The sequence below is a fragment of the Nicotiana sylvestris genome, chromosome 2 (genome assembly GCF_000393655.2).
Source record: "Nicotiana sylvestris chromosome 2, ASM39365v2, whole genome shotgun sequence".
Taxonomy (NCBI): domain Eukaryota; kingdom Viridiplantae; phylum Streptophyta; class Magnoliopsida; order Solanales; family Solanaceae; genus Nicotiana; species Nicotiana sylvestris.
In genome coordinates, this window is record NC_091058.1 from 111,448,036 (window position 1) to 111,465,260 (window position 17,225).

The following is a 17,225-nucleotide window of genomic DNA, read 5'->3' on the forward strand; positions in this document are numbered from 1 at the left end:
AAGAGCGGCAGCCTCTCCCTTGATTAAAAAGATTCTCACTATCTCATTTGAGAGAAAAGTAGCTGAAACTCCCTGATTTCTCTAAAACAAATCGGCTTCTTCATCGTCAAAATGGTCGGAATTTAATCCAGCCCAGGTGTAGTAAGCTTGTCTCGTGATCAGGAGAAGTTGGAAGTTGGAGAACTTCAATTGTTTGACTCCAATTTAGATTTTGTTTCCTTCACGTTTTAGGCCAGTAAGATTTGGAGATGAATGCAGTTGGTGATGCCTCAACTTCTTGGTGTGCGACACAAATGATAGGAGGAAAGTTGGATGAGACACTGAGGGTAAAGATTTTTCGTCTCGGCTTAGGAAAGGCTGCAAAATCACTGGTACTACTTTTATGTTGAGCCTTTATTTTTCGCCTAGAAATTTGGTCTTTGTTTGTTCTTTGGTGTTACATTGCTATATTCAATGTGCTACGAGTTCATTCAGTGAAATTACAACTTGTTTGAATTTGTATATATGGTGGCATTTCCATTTATGGATGTCAAAAAGCTGAATTTTCCTCTCTAATAGGAAAGAGATAATGTTGTAAAAATTTCCAGGAGGCAGACTATTAGTAATTCATTATGTTGTAAATATTTCTAACAACTTAATTGTATAATTGATCTCGTGAATCCTTTAGCTACGATCAAGGTCACCTCTTTCACAACAAACTTCTATAACTCTTCAGCCTCCCAATAATCGTAAACTTAGGAATTGAACAAATGAACTCATGAATACGGTAGTTTGCTTTAGGCACGTAATTAAATCATCACAACTAAGGGTACGGTTCCCGTGGCGTAGTTGTGATATATAATTCCTAAATTCGGGTGCACATTTCATGTGACTTGACCACAACTTCGAATAATAATAAAATTAAACATGTTGTAGATCGTGGGTACGATTCCCGTGACATGATTCGCAATGTATAATCAAATAATTAGTTGTATAACAATCGGATTACTAAAAAGCGATTTAAAAGGAATAAAAATGCACATAAGTTTTTAAATATGTAACTAATCAGATAATTAGGCTAATTTTAATAGTTTAAGTGACTGTGCTCAAACCACAGAATCCGGGAATGCCTAACACCTTCTCCCGGGTTAATAGAATTCCTTATCTAGAATTTCTTGTTCGCAGACTTTGAATAAAGTCAAATTTCCTCGAATTGGGATTTTTTAAAAATAATTCGGTGACTTGGGACACCAATAATTATTCCAAGTGGTGACTCTGAATCTTAAATAAATAATCCCATTTCGGTTATTGTTATTTTAATTGGAAAAACTCCCTTATATACCTTTTCGGGGTAGAAAAAGGAGGTGTGACAAGTAGGAATTATGTCACGACCCTAACCCCGAACCCGGTCGTGATGGTGTCTCTCGTGAAGGCAAGGTCAGCCAATTAAACCCAATTCACTTTTTAAAAAGTTAAACAACATAAAAACAGTCTAAAATATGATTTAACGATACTAAGTAGCGAATAATAGCAAGTAAGTGCGGAAGTACAACCCGACACAGCCCTAACCGGGGTGTCACAAGTCACGAGCATCTAACAACACTAAGTTCTCAAATGTAACTACAGAGTTTAAATACTGAACTAAGGACATAAAGGAAAGAGATAGGGAGGAGCTCCGGGCTGCGAATGTCAACAACTACCTAAAGACTCCTCGAGATGCGCCTGAAGCTGGAATGAATCAGCATTTGGAGGCGGGACCAGCTACGCCTGAATCTGCACACAGGGTGCAAGAAGTAAAGTGAGTACTCCAATTCAGTGAGTAATAAATGTAAATAACGACTGAAAGTAAGAAAGCACGTAAGGCACAAGGCATTCTATAATGAAGTAGTAAAATCATTTAAAAGCAATAAACCAGTGAAAGTTAAGTAAAATCCTTTTTCAACAAGTAAACGGGTAATTGATGAGCAGTTAAGGTAAAGTAAACAAATAGAAGTTAGCCCCTCGAGACTGTATCAACAAATCTGCCCCTCAGGCAACATCTCAGAATAGTACTAGCCCTTCGGGCTCAATCTCACATCACAATGGGTACCCGCGCTCACTGGGGGTGTACAGACTCCTAGAGGACCCCCTTACGACCCAAGCACAATATCAAGACACCTCGTGGCATCATCACTAGGCCCTCGGCCTCATATCAATCAAGCCACCTCATGGCGTATATATCTCGGGCCCTCTACCTCATAATCAGTATCAAATATTTCCTCACAATATAGGCCTTCGGCCTTACTTAGTCAAAAATCCTCACAAGCCACTCGGGTAACAGTAAAAACAGTGTTTCTCAGCCCAAACATCATTTAAAATATCATTTAAGTAACAAAACTGAGTAAACATCACTGAGTATGAAAACAGTGGGAAAATAGCATGACTGAGTTCAAATATAAAGTCAAACAGTGAGGAAATATCAGTAAAAAGCCCCGAAGGGTACAAACAGTTGGCACGAAGCCCAAATATGACATTCAACCCAAATAATGATGATAGCAAATAGTTTTCAATCAAATACGTGGTAAATCATCAATCGGTACAGACCAAGTCACAATCCCCAATAGTGCACGACCCCACGCTCGTCATCGAGCGTGTGCCTCACCTCAATATAGTACTACGATGTGCAATTCGGGGTTTCAAACCCTCAGAACATCATTTACAATCATTACTCACCTTGAACCGACTAAATCTCTAGCTCGCGACGTCTTTGCCCCTTGAATCGGCCTCCACTCACGTCGAATCTATCCAAAAATCAGAACGAGGACGTCAAAATATACTAAGGGAACGAAGCCCAAGCGAAAATAATCAATAAATGGCACAAATTCTGAAATTACTAAAACCCGACCCCCGGGCCCACGTCTCAAATTTCAGAAATTTTTTTACACCAATAGATTTCTTATCTTCCCACGAGTTCATACATATCAAAAGTTCTCAAATCCGACCCCAAATAATTCTCCAAATCCCCAATCAAAAGTCCAAATTTTCAAGCCCTAGTTCTTCAATTTTTAGCTTAATTTCCATGATTTTCTAGGTGGAATTCACATAATAATCGAGTTTTAAGTCCGAGAATCTTACCTCTCAACGATTCCCCTTGAATCCCTCTTCAATCTCCTTCAAAAATCTCCCAAAATGACCAACTATGGAGGAAATAAGCCCCAAAATTGCGGACAAGACGATTTTAAAAACCTTCTGCCCAGGCTCAATTTCCTTCTTCGTGAACGCGGTCAAAGCCTCGCGTTCGTGAAGCACAAAAATTTCGCTGACAAAAACTCTCCTTCGCGAACGCGACCCTACCATCACAAACGCGATGCTTCAGTCTCTCAAACCTACGTGAACGCGACAATGCCTCTCGCGAACGCGATGCATACTAACCCGGCTGACCCAATTCTTCTACGCGAACGCGAAGCCCTTCTCGCGAATGTGATGCTTCAGGCCTCCGCGAACGTGAAGCCCTTCTCGCGAATGCAAAGGCCAACATTCCACTGACTCTTCGCGACGCGAGGGTCCGCTCGCGAACGCGAAGAGTAAAAACCTGCAACTTCTGCAATTTTCTTAACTCCAAAATGATCCGTTCAACCCCTCGAAACTCACCCGAGGCCCACCAACATATTCTAAAACCTTATTCAAACTTGTTCCAATCATCAAAACACCTCAAACAACATCAAATTACCCAAAACACATCGGATTCAAGCCAAACTTTCTAAAATCTTCCGAATTCCGCTTTTGATCAAGAATCCAATCAAACCACGTCCGAATGACCTGAAAATTTGCACACACATCCCAAATGACCTAATGAAGCTACTGCAACTCTCAGAATTCCATTCCGACCCCTATATTAAAATCTCACCTACCAACCGAAAATCGTCAAAATATCTTCGCCAATTCAAGCCTAAATCTACTCCGAACCTCCAAAACTCATTCTGATCACGCTCCTAAGTCATAAATCACCTCCCGAAGCTAACCAAACCATCGGAACTCACATCCGAGCCCTCTAACACATAAGTCAACATCCGGTTGATTTTTCCAACTTAAACTCACTCTAAAGAGACTAAGTGTCTCAAACATTGTCAAATCCTTTCCGAATTCGATACGACCAACCCGATACCACAAAACATGGATAACGAAATATAAAGAAGCAGAAATAGGGGAAATGAAGCGGTAACTCATGAGACGACTGGCCGGTCGTAACAAATTACAAATGAAATACTTTAACAAGGGTGCAGCACAACTAAGGACATATAACGACTCGATGCAGGAAACTAGTCATTCGTTATGTTGTTATTTGTTCTTGATGCCCTTGGAAGTCACTTGCGAGATCAACACACACTTGATAGAATGCTTGATGAATTCTAGGATGTGCAAGTGTGATGTTTTTCCTTTGCTTCATATTAATATTACATAAGTGACATTACTTAAATGATGCAAGCATGTTTGGTACAAGGACATTCCCCATAAAGTGATTGATGCACTGTTTGCACTGTTGCGTGTGTGCAGAGAAACAGTGGCAGCGACTTTATAGCTGTGAGGGTTGAGTGGTACATTCAGCAAGGGTAATGATGCTCATCTATTCCCTCTGTTGTTTCTTTGACTTTGATTGTTGACTCTGAGAAGTTCTTTCTAGAAAAAAAATCGCCGGAAAAAAAAAACAAAAAAAGTTTAAATGCACACACACTATCTGAAGAAAAAAGTAGAGAACGCATTAACCATTTTAATTTTCTTTCATCTACTTAGAATGTGTTTGCAGACTTGTTTAATTTCATTTGTGTATTATAATTTATGGACGGATAAACCCTTGTTGGCTCCATGTTGACACTAACCAAAGAACAGACAAGAGATGAAAAGAAAGGGAAAAAGTAATGGTGTTGATCAACATATATCCATTAAGTTTGTACAATTGGAAGAATTATACCCACTAGTCCTCTATTCTTTTATGTGATAAAAAATGGAAGAAAAAAAAACCAGTTACTGGTATACATTTTTCAGAAAAAGTAACTTCCCTTTTCGCTAACTAGATTCTTCTACTATGACATTGCAACAAGAGAACAAGCCGCCAAAGAAAAACAATGAAAAATGGAAACTATAAAAGTTTTTCAAATGGATAAATAAATCAATTATAAAAAACAAAATAAACTAGTTGTTAGGACTTCCCGAGTCCAAGTAACCCAACCCATACAGCAAGCGAAGCATTTCAATATTCTCTTAAAGTTAAAGGCAAGCAAAAAGCAAGAAGAATCTCAAAGTCCGATCAGTCTTTGGCGCTCTCCAGTCCTCTTTATATATTCTTCGTTTTTCGCAACTTAATTTGTAACGGTCTCAACGAATCCTCTCGCTTCCTTTACCTTTCTCTCTCTATAAAACTGTTTCTTTTTGCGAATTAACCACTGCGCTAACCCTAGCGATTGAAAATAGTTATGGCTGAAACTATAGCTAATGGCCGGGCTGATCAGTGTGCCAATAATATTGACGGACCCACCAATCCTATGGTCACTCCTATTTTAACAGATCTCTATCAGTTTACTATGGCCTATGCTTATTGGAAAGCTGGGAAACACAATGAACGAGCCGTGTAAGTATTCATTTTCTCTCTATGTTTCGCTAAATTTATTTCTTTTATGTAATTATTTCTGGTCGCTATTGTTATTAATCAACAATTTCTAGTAACATTTTAGCCGTGTGGCAAAGCATTTTGTTTGCTGAGCTGGCGGATTACGCCGATTATTTATGTATTTGGTTAATATTTTCAGGTTCGATTTGTATTTTCGGAGGAATCCATTTGGTGGTGAATATACCATATTTGCTGGTTTAGAAGAGTGCATTAAGTTTATTGCTAATTTCAAATTTACTGAGGATGAGATAGCTTTTATCAGGTCATCATTGCCCCCATCATGTGAGGTAAAGTTTTTATGGACAAGTAAATATGGAGCCATAATGTGTGATTTAGTTAATTCGTAATGCTTGATATATATATATATATATCTTGATTGTCAGTGCTTGATCATAAGCATATTTAAATGGATTATGTAGGATGGCTTCTTTGAGTACCTGAGGGAACTTGACTGTTCAGATATTGAGATATATGCTGTTACTGAAGGATCAGTAGTCTTTCCGAAGGTACCGCTGATGAGGATTGAAGGGCCAATTGCTGTGAGTTCCATTAACACTATCCTTTATTAGCACTGGTTTTTTAAGCTTCTCAACAAGGATGCTATTGCATCTTCTCAGTTTTATGTTCATTTTTAATATGCTTGATGATTACTTATGTCTCAAAGGTGGTTCAACTGTTGGAAACTCCATTTGTAAACCTCATAAACTATGCATCACTAGTTACTACTAATGCTGCAAGACACCGTTTCGTAGCTGGAAGGTCCAAGATACTGCTTGAATTTGGGCTTCGGAGAGCACAGGTTGTTTATCTTTCCTTGTGATATTTTTAGATAGGAAGGTCTATATGACTTACAAACTGTGAACAGACCATTTGTACCTTCATGAGCAGGGTCCTGATGGTGGTATATCAGCATCTAAATATTGCTACATGGGTGGATTTGACGCGACAAGGTGATTCCGTGTGTTTCTCACTCTGTTTCCATGAAATAGTGGCATTATCTGTTTGTCTTATTAAATGCGATGTGGATTTCTAAATTCGTTGTATGTTTATTATTATAAAATTTAGAGATTCATGAGCTAGTTAAAAATTTGAAAAACTCTTGAGTCCACTAACTTCTTTCTTTTTGAAAAGCAAGTTCCTTTAGATTCAATTTCTTTCAACACGTAAAAGAACATCCTGTAGTCTTCTTCCCAAAACAAAGCAGGACATATTAGAAAGGATCACTGCAATTGTGAATCACATGTTGTTTGATTCTTATTCAACAGCAAGATTGCACAAGTGAAAAAAGAGTAGGGTCTTGATATTAACGGCGTATGCAGGATTTTTCATAAGCGGTGTCTACATTTGAAGAATTAAACAAATGAATAAATCACTATAACATCATATTTAAAAAAAAAAAAAAACAAGAAAGAAAAAAATATTATGAAAACTTACCTTTGGGAAGGGCAGGCAGAAAGCAGCAAGCGGCTAGTTTAACGATTAATATTTTCAAAGTTAGGGTTTTAAGTTCGGTTGATTAATGTCGAACTGCTACATTATTTCTTGTCAGTAGTGATAACGAAATAGATTGCAACTCAGTTGGTTTAGTTACTCCTTTTAGGTTAGAAGTCGGCAGTTCAATCCCTGGTGCCGTGTGTCACAGGGGTGTTTTATGTCACACAAAAACAGCCTGCGCGGCAGCCAAGTCTCACACTTGATTTCAGCCTACTCCAACACTTAGCCAAAATTACAGTAACTTTGGACTTAGAATATTTTAGGCAGCTTTTCAACGTAGTAAGTTTAGACTGATTTTAGGGAATGAAATATGATAAGGCAACAGAAAATAAAGATGAACACAAGGCACAATATACAGGAAATTTGTTTCCCAACTTTGTATTTAACTCGAGCATACAAAGAAACTCAACTCAAAGTACAGTCGTGTACAAAAGAAGATCACTCTTGACCCTCACAAGACTACTCTTAGCCTTAGACGTTTTCACTCTTGAAAACCAGACTCACAAGACTACTCTTAGCCTTAGACGTTTTCACTCTTGAAAACCAGACTTAGGACTCTTTCCTAACTCAATGTGTACTCTTACACGTTTTTCTCCTCTTTCAAAAGCATAAGGATGCTGCCCATTTATAACAATACGAGACAGCCCTCTTTGCCCTTACACTTGTCGCACTTAGGCTTAGACACTTGTCCCACTCAGCCCACTATTTTAGCCTAATGTAGTTGACAACCCCCAACTACTAGGATCATGTAAATCATGGCTAATAATAATGGGATCATGGCCCCAAAAAACGTGCTAACACTCCTGCCAGCATTTTAGCAAAGTGCAACTGCTGCCCATGTGCACAGCATGTGCCGTAACCGCTCTTGACTTGGTCAATCTGAAGCTTGCTGCCCATTTTCGTGCCTTGGCTTGAATCAGGCGCCAATGCCATTTTATCCAGCTGCATTGTAGCTACATTTTGCCTATGCCATTGCCCACGAACATGGTCCTTTGCCGCGCCCCAATGCCATGACAAGTCTGTCCCGCGCACTGCCTTCCGTTGCACTTTAGCCTGCCTTTGCCACTTCGTTTTTGCCTTGCCTTGGCATCACTGCCTCATGACAACACTCTCGTTGTCAAGTCAAGCTCAAAGTGGCGGAGGTCTAACAGCGTGTATGTTTAACCATAGCAAGGCTCAAATATTTTGAAACAAATGCTAACATAGTGAGATTCAATCCCTTGACCTCTCTGAGAAAATTATGGCACTTCACCAGCCTTCAACATTTGTTGACAAGTGGTGTCATTTTCTAATATTTATAGCAATATTTTGTTTTGCATATTACTTATATATGCAACATATTTTGCTCCTGCTTGATATGCGTGTTTTAGCATCAACAAAGATTATTAAATTGCACATTTGCATGTCGGTGCGCACGTCAGATAAACTTTTAACATTATTGCTTTTGCTTTTTCCGGTGATAGAACTAGAAAATCAATTGTTCAAGGACGAATTTGATCCTTAACTTGGATGCATTTCACTTTATAAACAACTGTGGTGCATGTCTGCATTTGAAAATTTCTTTTTTTTTTTCTGGTTATGTTTGTCAATTGTCATTTTATTGATACGGAAATACAGCTGCTTCATTTCCTTCTGATCTATTTCTTTTAATCATAACAATTCAGGAGGATCACTGTCTTTTTGTGTTTTGACAGCAATGTGGCAGCTGGAAAGCTGTTTGGAATCCCACTCCGTGGCACCCATTCCCATGCCTTTGTTAGCTCATTTCTGGTAGGTGCAACCTTCAGAACAACTTTGCCTACCCTTGAACTAAGTGAGACCTGTACTGTCAAAGTGCTCTGACAGTTTGTCTGGCCTCTATTCAAGATGATAATTACTTAAAAACCTGGTCTTTAGTCAGAGCATAGCAAGAAACATGTCTTAGGCTAGTGAAGTGCTCCGTTCAATCTCCATTTTAGTCCTTTCAGCAAATGTTAGTTAGTCTTCAGTTACCAATCTATATTATTACCGTTTGTCTATTACAGTTGTTTTGAAGGTATAGCTGCCACATCTATTTGCTTTCTGGCCAATTTCGATGAGGACCTAATCATTTCATCTGTTACACATATCTGATGACAATATTGTGAATTAGATACTGTAAAGATGATTTTGGTTGTTAAACAAATTACTTAAACTCTCTAATAGAATCGTTCGCTGTTGGAGTGGAATGCAAGTGTTCTTTTTTCTTCTTATGGCCCCATATGTATTGATAGAGTACATAAATGCTTGTATACTCAATTGGTAGTGACAGTTGTAGTTTCTTTTCTTCTTCGATGTCATCGAGTGGCATCAGTTGACTATATTAGTCGATGCATAATTACACATAGCTCGAGGGGACTGAACTAAGTTTGCACATTTGAGGAATAGTCTCGTCTTTGATTGCTTTTTGGTGCACCCATGAGGTCCGTACTTGTGTAGATGATTGGGTGTCTATTGTAGAGAATCGTGTTTTGAGGTAGATTCTCTACCTTTTCATATATCTCTTGTACACAGGAGTTCTCCCATTATTAGTAATATCATTTGCTTTACAAAAATTAATAATTACTCATAGCTCGATTACGAGCTCATACTCAGTTATGTGCATTGAACTGCCGCTTAGAGCTAATTATTGGTATGCATACGATCAAATGATTTTTCATCCTGTCTTATAAAAAAAAACACAAAAATAATAATTTTTCTTCCAGCCTTCAGCCAGAACCCTCTTAGTAGATGAGTGAGCTGTAATTTGTAAGCTCATCAAGTCATGTTTTCTTCGTGGATGCTAATTTCAAGTTTTGTTCCTATAAATTGTTTTGTTGTGTTGCTTCTTTATGCCTAGAACTTATTTTGCTCTGGATTGTGCACTCAACATCTTCTACTTGCTTGAAGTCATCTGTTATCTAACTTAATCCTTATAATGCAGAGCCCGGATGAGATCATAGAGAAATCACTTCAACATCGTGATGGTTCTAGTGTTTGTGAAGATTTCGTTAGTCTGGTGCAGACATGGCTTAATAAATTAAAGGTATTGCCTAACTTAAATTCAGCTGTTTATCTCATTCTTTTGATGTACCAGTTGGATCATCAAAATTTAATAGAAGTTTTCCTTTTGGTCTTTTTTTAATTCGATCAGTAAAAGTTCTCCATTTGGTCTATCTTGGATTTTGACCATTTCATGTATTTCTTTATGATAAATCAAATTGGTTCTCTATTTTGTTGTTACGTCTTTCATTCATCAAAAAAATTGTTATTACCTCGTTCATTTCAAAGTATCATTTAGCTTTGGCTTCAATTTTCACCCTTCCATCACTATCAACGCTCCTAATCTTCCCTACAACACTTGCTCAAAATTCAAACCATCAAGAGGGATGGAGTTTGATCCAATTCAATTGATGTCAGACTGTTAATACTTGTCAGTCTTCAACAAAGTAGGCCTAATGTAGAAAACCTGATGGACTCTATGTTCCCTATGTACCATTTAATTGCCAAAAGGTAGTAAGACTTCTATATTCTTACGTCTAATTCTGCTTAACCCCTAGAGATAGCTGAATTCATAGCCAGTTTCGTGAATATGTGCCTAAAGCGTGCTCCCTAGGGTTTGATTCCACTGAGACAAACTGTGTCCTTTCAGGTGATATGTGTGCTCAGAGTTATAATGCCCCATGACCATCCCTTCCACCCCAAAACGAATAGATAATGCTACTTAGAGGTTGCATGCCATTACACAATAAAATCTATATGTTTTTTATGGTTGATTATGGTGAAATAATTTCATTAATTGTGAGTTTTCTCTTAGTACTCTGACAGTGATGCTGGAAAATATAACTACCATGAATCTCATGTAGGCCTTCCTTAATTCTTGTACAGATTTCAAAAATCTACATCATTAGAGTATTTCTGTTTTTTTTATAAAACAACTGGTTCTCTATCAGTACAGGGCATTACTCTGGAATCTGCTTCTCTTCCATTTTGAGCATGGATATCATTGATGTGATGACTCTTTGATCTTTTCAGTGGTCACACTTATTAGGTGGAATTTTCAGTGAGACAAACCAAAGTGAGTTAGCAGCTTTCACCTCATATGCACTCGCATTTCCTGGAAGCTTTTTGGCACTTGTAGACACTTATGATGTAAGTACAACTTGTCGGCTTATGCAGTTCCTTGGCTGTTCCTCTGATTCTGAGATATTTTGCGTTGCCATCTAGAACTATGCACGTGTAGCTGGTAGAGCAAAAAACCATAGTCAACAATTGCATTAATTTCAGTTAGTATCATAGACAGCAAAATCTATCCTGAAATACACTACCTTTCTCATGATATTAAAGTATCTGGCTATGTTTTTGTTATTTGATTACAATGTTCTTCGACCGTGAGCGAACTTTTTGGTTGGTCTTGATCTTTGATGACGTTTGCATGTACTTTAACAGGTAATGAGAAGTGGTATACCAAATTTTTGTGCAGTTGCTCTTGCACTTAATGATTTGGGGTAAGCTCTTTGCATGATTCTATTTAGATTGTAAACAGGCCTTTCTTTTCTGCATGTCTCTGCTTCTTGTATGATGCTTAATTTGTTGGATGGTGTAGAGTCATAATATTCTCATGTATTATAAAAGGATATGCCAACCAGAATTTCTAATTTTGTTATTTTGTTATCTTATATATTTAAGCTTGTGCTATTATACTAATGAACGTGAAAGAATAACTAGCCTAGAAAGAAAAGAAAACACTGGATTTTGAAATAGAAAATGTGAAACCCTCCCCCCCCCCCCCCCAATATCTTCTTATAAAGCAAAAAGAACAAAGCACAAACAGGCAACCTTGGCCAGGGTTATTAGAGGTATTATGGCCTTTTGCCCGGGAGCACTTCATCTTAGGTTGAGAAACATGTGCCTTTCCTCTTCGTACTTTCAAGATGATATGTATTTATGTTGTGTATATATGTAACCTGAAAGAGAGGATAACCTAGTCAAAAGGACCCTCCACTTTCAACCTTGAGATTGGAGTTCAAGTTACCAAGAAACGAACTAGGAATGGGCCATCATTGATTCCTGGGTAGAAGGGGTTTCTACGAGAGGGGAGGTATTGTCCATATTTAAAAAGGTTTATATATGTGGACCTCTTAATTTGATGAACCACACAATCAAAAAAAAAAAGGACAGCTCGGCGCACTAAGCTCCCGCTATGAACCAGACAATCACTTGTACATATATTTTTTCTCAAACCATATTCATGTGCTATTAATGAAAGCTATTTACTTATTTACAACTGGTAGTGCAGACTGTTCTATTTCATAATTTCTCCAGAGCTTTACAATTTTTTGAATCAGAGCTCGACATATCTCCCTTGCTTCTAATCAATAGATTTATTTTTTGAGCAATGTATTTCTTTAAGCCTGAAATGTTACTTTGTTTAAACTTGTCTGTTTCTACCTTCTGTTGGTAATTTTCTAGTGTATTTGTTTGCTCTTTTGCACCCATGTCTTCTATATTTTGTTTTCAGGCTTTTTAGCATTTTCGTACTATGATGCAGGTATAAATCTGTGGGCATTAGACTAGACTCTGGTGATCTTGCTTATCAGTCATGTGAAGCTAGGAAATTCTTTCGTGCTATTGAGAAAGAATTTGGATTGCCTGGTTTTGGAAAGATGAACATCACAGCTAGCAATGACCTTAATGAGGAAACTCTGGATGCACTAAATAAACAAGTAAGATCATGAGGATTACTACTTGTGCTATGTTATTCTATTTTTTACGGTCTAGTCTCTGAATGATTTGTAGTCTAGTGGACACCTCCCTGTCTTTTTATGCTTCACTTTGTTGTTAATCTGGTGCCATTATTTGGATTAAGGGTATACATACCCTCGAAGTGCTAGTAAATGTATTTCAACGCATATATTTCTATCAGCTGTGAATGAAGTATGAATAGGAAATATCCTCTAACTTGAATGTTGAAGTTGGCTTAAATTAGCCCCCTCATGATTTTGTGGACACAAACAATTCTTGTAGAAATAAATCAATAACCTCGTTAGCGGTAGATAAAATCACATCTCCACTTACTCCTGGTTAATGGAATTGTTGAAAGACCAAATCTGCCTACATTAGATTATGGAAGCGTGAGCAGTGAGTACTCTACCTAACTTGATGTCTATTCACTAGAGAACCCTCAAATTAATTTGAGTTTATAGCTTGAATGTTGGTTCTCATACCTGTTGACTTACGTTTTTCTCCCTCAGAAAAGCTGCATCAACTAACTTATTTTCTAAACAGGGTCATGAGGTTGATGCATTTGGTATTGGAACTCATCTGGTTACCTGTTATGCTCAAGCTGCTCTTGGTGTTGTTTTCAAGTTAGTTGAAATAAACAATCAGCCTAGAATCAAACTTTCTGAAGATGTGTCAAAGGTCTGCTGAAGCTATGGATATTCATTTGGCATTTAGATTCAGTGCAGAAGTTCATAACTTTTTTGTTTCTAGGTCTCTATTCCATGCAAAAAGCGGTGTTATAGATTGTATGGGAAGGAAGGATACGCCCTTGTAGACATAATGACTGGCGAAAATGAGCCACAGCCTAAGGTGATTTATGAGGCTTCCCTTGTTAAGCTCCTAATAGCTCTTCCTGATATTTCTTCCTTTATCAATATTTATTTAGAAATTAGTTTGTGGGTACAAAAGAAAGATAATGGACAAATTTTTTTTCCTGCAATTTGACAGGTAGGTGAACGAATTTTGTGCCGCCACCCATTTAGTGAATCTAAAAGGGCATATGTGGTGCCCCAGCATGTTGAGGAGCTTTTAAAGTGCTTTTGGCCTGGAAATTCAGGTAGGAGTTGTTATCTCTCCAAATGTATTAACTTTTTGGTTTAAATTATTTATTTTCTGCAAAAGCATGACCATACTTTACCGTAAATTCCAAAATATGTGTTGGAAGCCTATGTTGGCGACATTATTAAGTTCCAGCAAGACATGGAAAATTGACTACTTCTGCTTAGAACTGGTAGAACATACTTCTTACGACATATCCTGTTTAATCACGTTGGTTTTAGCTTCAACCATTTACTTTTAAGGAGGCTTTGATGATTACCATGCTCCTACAGTTCATACACAATGTTGACTAACGGATATTGGTTTGTCATTTCTGAAGATAAAACAAGAGAAGACCTTCCTCCGTTGAAGGAGATCAGGGAAAGATGTATTGAACAACTGGATAAAATGCGACCAGATCACATGAGAAGGCTGAACCCAACACCATATAAGGTAAGAAGCAAATGAGGGACTTCCACAGATTCATCAGATTTAATGAATTTTTGACTGAAGCATTGTTTTTCATTTTGCTGGTTTTGATTGCATATTTGTTGAGCAGGTCAGTGTAAGTGCAAAGTTATACGATTTCATCCATTTCCTCTGGCTCAATGAAGCACCTGTGGGCGAGTTGCAGTGACCATAAATGAACAGTTTGAGGACTTAAACTGGAACATCCGTTGGTTGAAAAGAGTCCTTCTAGACTTTCCGCAATGTGTATCTTTTTCCTCATGTAGTCTAAAATTTTCATAAAGAAACCAACCAAAGCAAAGTACTTTTCTTCTTTTTTTCTGATGCTGTTACGAGTGAAATGTATAAGCCTTTTTCAAATTTGTAAAAGTCAATAAAAGTGCGGTTGTTTTTCTTCCGCTTGCTTCTTTCTACTGCTAGCTTGTTACTTCAATGAAATCCTTTCTCAAAGATGAGGGGATAAAACAGACTATGTAATCTATGGGCACAGAATATTGTTATGATTAAGGTAAGTGTGGCTAATTCAGTGACTGCAGAGAGTTTCAGTTTAGTTAATGAAAAATACTTATGGAATTTCATTACTCCGCTAGTTGGTTTGCTTGTTCCGATGCCAGCTAGACATTTTTCTTATTATTTACACGAGACATCACAATATTGGTAGTATTAGGCTTGCTAGAATGAGACAGTCAAATCCTTAAGCTGAACCCACCCGTAGGCACATCTATCCCGGAACTTCTGTACGGTTGATGCTGCTGCTTCAACCACGGGGCGTATCCTAGCAAGCTCCTTTTCTACTTGTATTCTCATGTTACTCTCTACCTGCCACTCAAAAGACCATTTCGAGATTAGCAACTTATTCGCCAGGGGAAAAAACAAAAAACGAAATACCATTTTGACGAATTCACAGACTGGGCTAGAGACAACCTTATCTATGCAGCGAACAGTGTCTAAGATGTAGCAGAAATAAGCAAGCTGTCTGTAAAGATCTGCTTCCGTATACTGCCATGGTGCAACGTGCAAAAGTTTATCAGAACCAGCTAAAAAAATTACTGCAGGTTAACTAAACAGAGGAATCAAGCTATATATCAGAAAGTAAACCTGTCTTAGTAAATGCCCGTTACAACGGGGATAATTTGGACAAACAGTTCCCCTCTCAGATTCCCCAATTACTCGGAGGTTCAGGCTACGAGTTGTGTAGTTGCAAGTTTCGTCATCGCACTGAAAAGAATAAAATTGTCTAATTAGATTGTTGCTGTCTAAGCAAGCTCATCAGAGCAATAGGTGTAAAATATAAAAGCACATACCATCATCACTCCTTCATAGTATGTTGAGATAAAGCCTTCTACTTGCCTTTTAACCTGTTAAGGATGGCGTTACAACATCAGTCTACAGCATAGATGTATCAATCGGCCTGTCACTAATTATATAGCGTATATATGTAAACCAACATAGAATTTCTTTTCTTTTTCAGTCAAAAGAACAAGCAAATAAAGCGAAGCAAAAAATATCCTTCAAGTGACATTTTTCAACGCATTGATATAATTTAAAAAAAATGACGATTGCCAAAAGAAGAGAGGAAATCATGGAAATGAAAGGTAGATAATGCAAGAAAATGAGACTGATACCAAGTAAGGAATCAGGGGAAGGTTAACATGAAACCAAGAGAGAACCACAGAAGTAAACGTTTTGAATCAGAGAATCTAGAGATGAGATCGTCTTAGTACTTCATTGCCATCTATACTCATGGCGAGAAAGAAATCATATCAGTTGGGAAGAAAAATAGAAGGCACTAAGGCACTTTTCCATGATTATATGTTTAAAACATTTTGGACAGTACGGAACAGTTGAAACTCAAGACAGTACCTGGTTTGCTATCAACGCCGGTGATATATTCCCCTCACTCTCCTCTGGGCATTTGGGACAGCTAAATCTTTCCCAGAACTTGCTGGGAGCTCTTCCTACTTGCAGGTCTGCTGGCTTTTGACTAATTGATGAACATATAGAACTAAATATAGGTGTGCACTCAAAAGAGCCGGAGCAGCTGGGGCATGTCAAAGTCAAAGGCTCACAACCCCGATATCTGCATTTAGGATTGTCCGAAGAAAATTATGTTTCTTTCTTGAATGTTCATATAGCACAAAGATAGCATTTTAAAATGTACACTCAACTTAGTGAGACTCTGGGGGGGAGAGAGGTGAAGCAGGAAAAAAAGTGTGAAAGGAAACTGATACGATAAAGCAATAACTAGTATGAATTAAAGTAAATGAATGGAAAAAATCTTCAACCTGTACTAAAGATAAAAGGAAAACTAAACTTGTTTTTTTCCTTTCAGTTAAAATGAAGCCTAAAATTCATTTTATTATAACTACTGAAACACTATAGATGATTGAGAAAAAAATGCCGCTTACATCCCCCAAAAGCATTTGTGATGTATCTCTCAAAAAACAAATGCATGATCATGCATCGAGTTTATCAAATTGTTAGAACACTTCTCTGAAAGAAATTGATACCTCTCTTCATCATCTGCTGCACACAAAAGCAAGTTTGAGGGATCATCATTGACGGCTTCACTTGATTTATTTTGGAACTGACCAAAAAAGCCAAATCAGTAAGCTATTTGTCAAGACTATGCCATGTTGAACTAACGTCAGTTTTGAAAAGTTGCCTACCCTGGATGAATCTAGTCCTAAGCAATCAGCCAGACGTGCCGGGCTAGTACCCTGAATTGATGCACATAGACGAGATATTACAGGATGTATCTGTGACATTGAAAATGGTTCACAGTTAGGTGGAGTCATGAAATATGCACAGCATAAGAAAC

General features: G+C 37.8%; 2 protein-coding genes across 3 annotated transcripts in view; one reads left to right on the forward strand and one right to left on the reverse strand.

The window, feature by feature from the left end:
- Positions 1-5,072: 5,072 nt before the first annotated feature.
- Positions 5,073-14,817, forward strand: LOC104212996 (nicotinate phosphoribosyltransferase 2-like). 2 transcript variants are annotated; one of them, XM_009762370.2, is made up of 15 exons: positions 5,073-5,584; positions 5,763-5,910; positions 6,043-6,162; positions 6,288-6,422; positions 6,512-6,573; positions 8,782-8,887; positions 10,059-10,160; positions 11,150-11,266; positions 11,564-11,622; positions 12,666-12,840; positions 13,403-13,537; positions 13,610-13,708; positions 13,847-13,955; positions 14,277-14,389; positions 14,496-14,817. In XM_009762370.2, exons 1-15 carry the CDS (start codon positions 5,430-5,432, stop codon positions 14,571-14,573), a joined length of 1,713 nt encoding a protein of 570 aa, XP_009760672.1. In that variant the 5' UTR covers positions 5,073-5,429; the 3' UTR covers positions 14,574-14,817. The 2 variants fall into 2 exon arrangements, with proteins under 2 accessions (XP_009760672.1, XP_009760673.1); XM_009762371.2 differs by having other exon boundaries at positions 5,077-5,584; positions 8,812-8,887.
- A 66-nt stretch (positions 14,818-14,883) lies between these two features.
- LOC104212995 (DNA polymerase alpha catalytic subunit) overlaps positions 14,884-17,225 on the reverse strand; it is a 28,904-nt gene continuing 26,562 nt past the window's right edge. Inside the window, exons 26-32 of the mRNA XM_070168137.1 lie at positions 17,074-17,163; positions 16,915-16,991; positions 16,268-16,484; positions 15,709-15,762; positions 15,503-15,622; positions 15,329-15,403; positions 14,884-15,223 (exon numbers count right to left, since the gene is read on the reverse strand). Coding sequence (XP_070024238.1) covers positions 15,077-15,223; positions 15,329-15,403; positions 15,503-15,622; positions 15,709-15,762; positions 16,268-16,484; positions 16,915-16,991; positions 17,074-17,163 — 780 coding nt within the window. The 3' untranslated portion in view covers positions 14,884-15,076. The remainder of the gene's footprint in view (positions 15,224-15,328; positions 15,404-15,502; positions 15,623-15,708; positions 15,763-16,267; positions 16,485-16,914; positions 16,992-17,073; positions 17,164-17,225) is intronic.

What these genes read in the sequence shown, in the direction of transcription:
- LOC104212996 (XM_009762370.2), top strand. Translation starts at nt 5,430, where the DNA reads ATGGCTGAAACTATAGCTAATGGCCGGGCTGATCAGTGTGCCAATAAT. An exon ending in GGTGGATTTGACGCGACAAG is followed by an intron (nt 6,574 to 8,781) that starts GTGATTCCGTGT and finishes ATAACAATTCAG; the next exon opens with GAGGATCACTGTCTTTTTGT. An exon ending in CCTTTGTTAGCTCATTTCTG is followed by an intron (nt 8,888 to 10,058) that starts GTAGGTGCAACC and finishes CTTATAATGCAG; the next exon opens with AGCCCGGATGAGATCATAGA.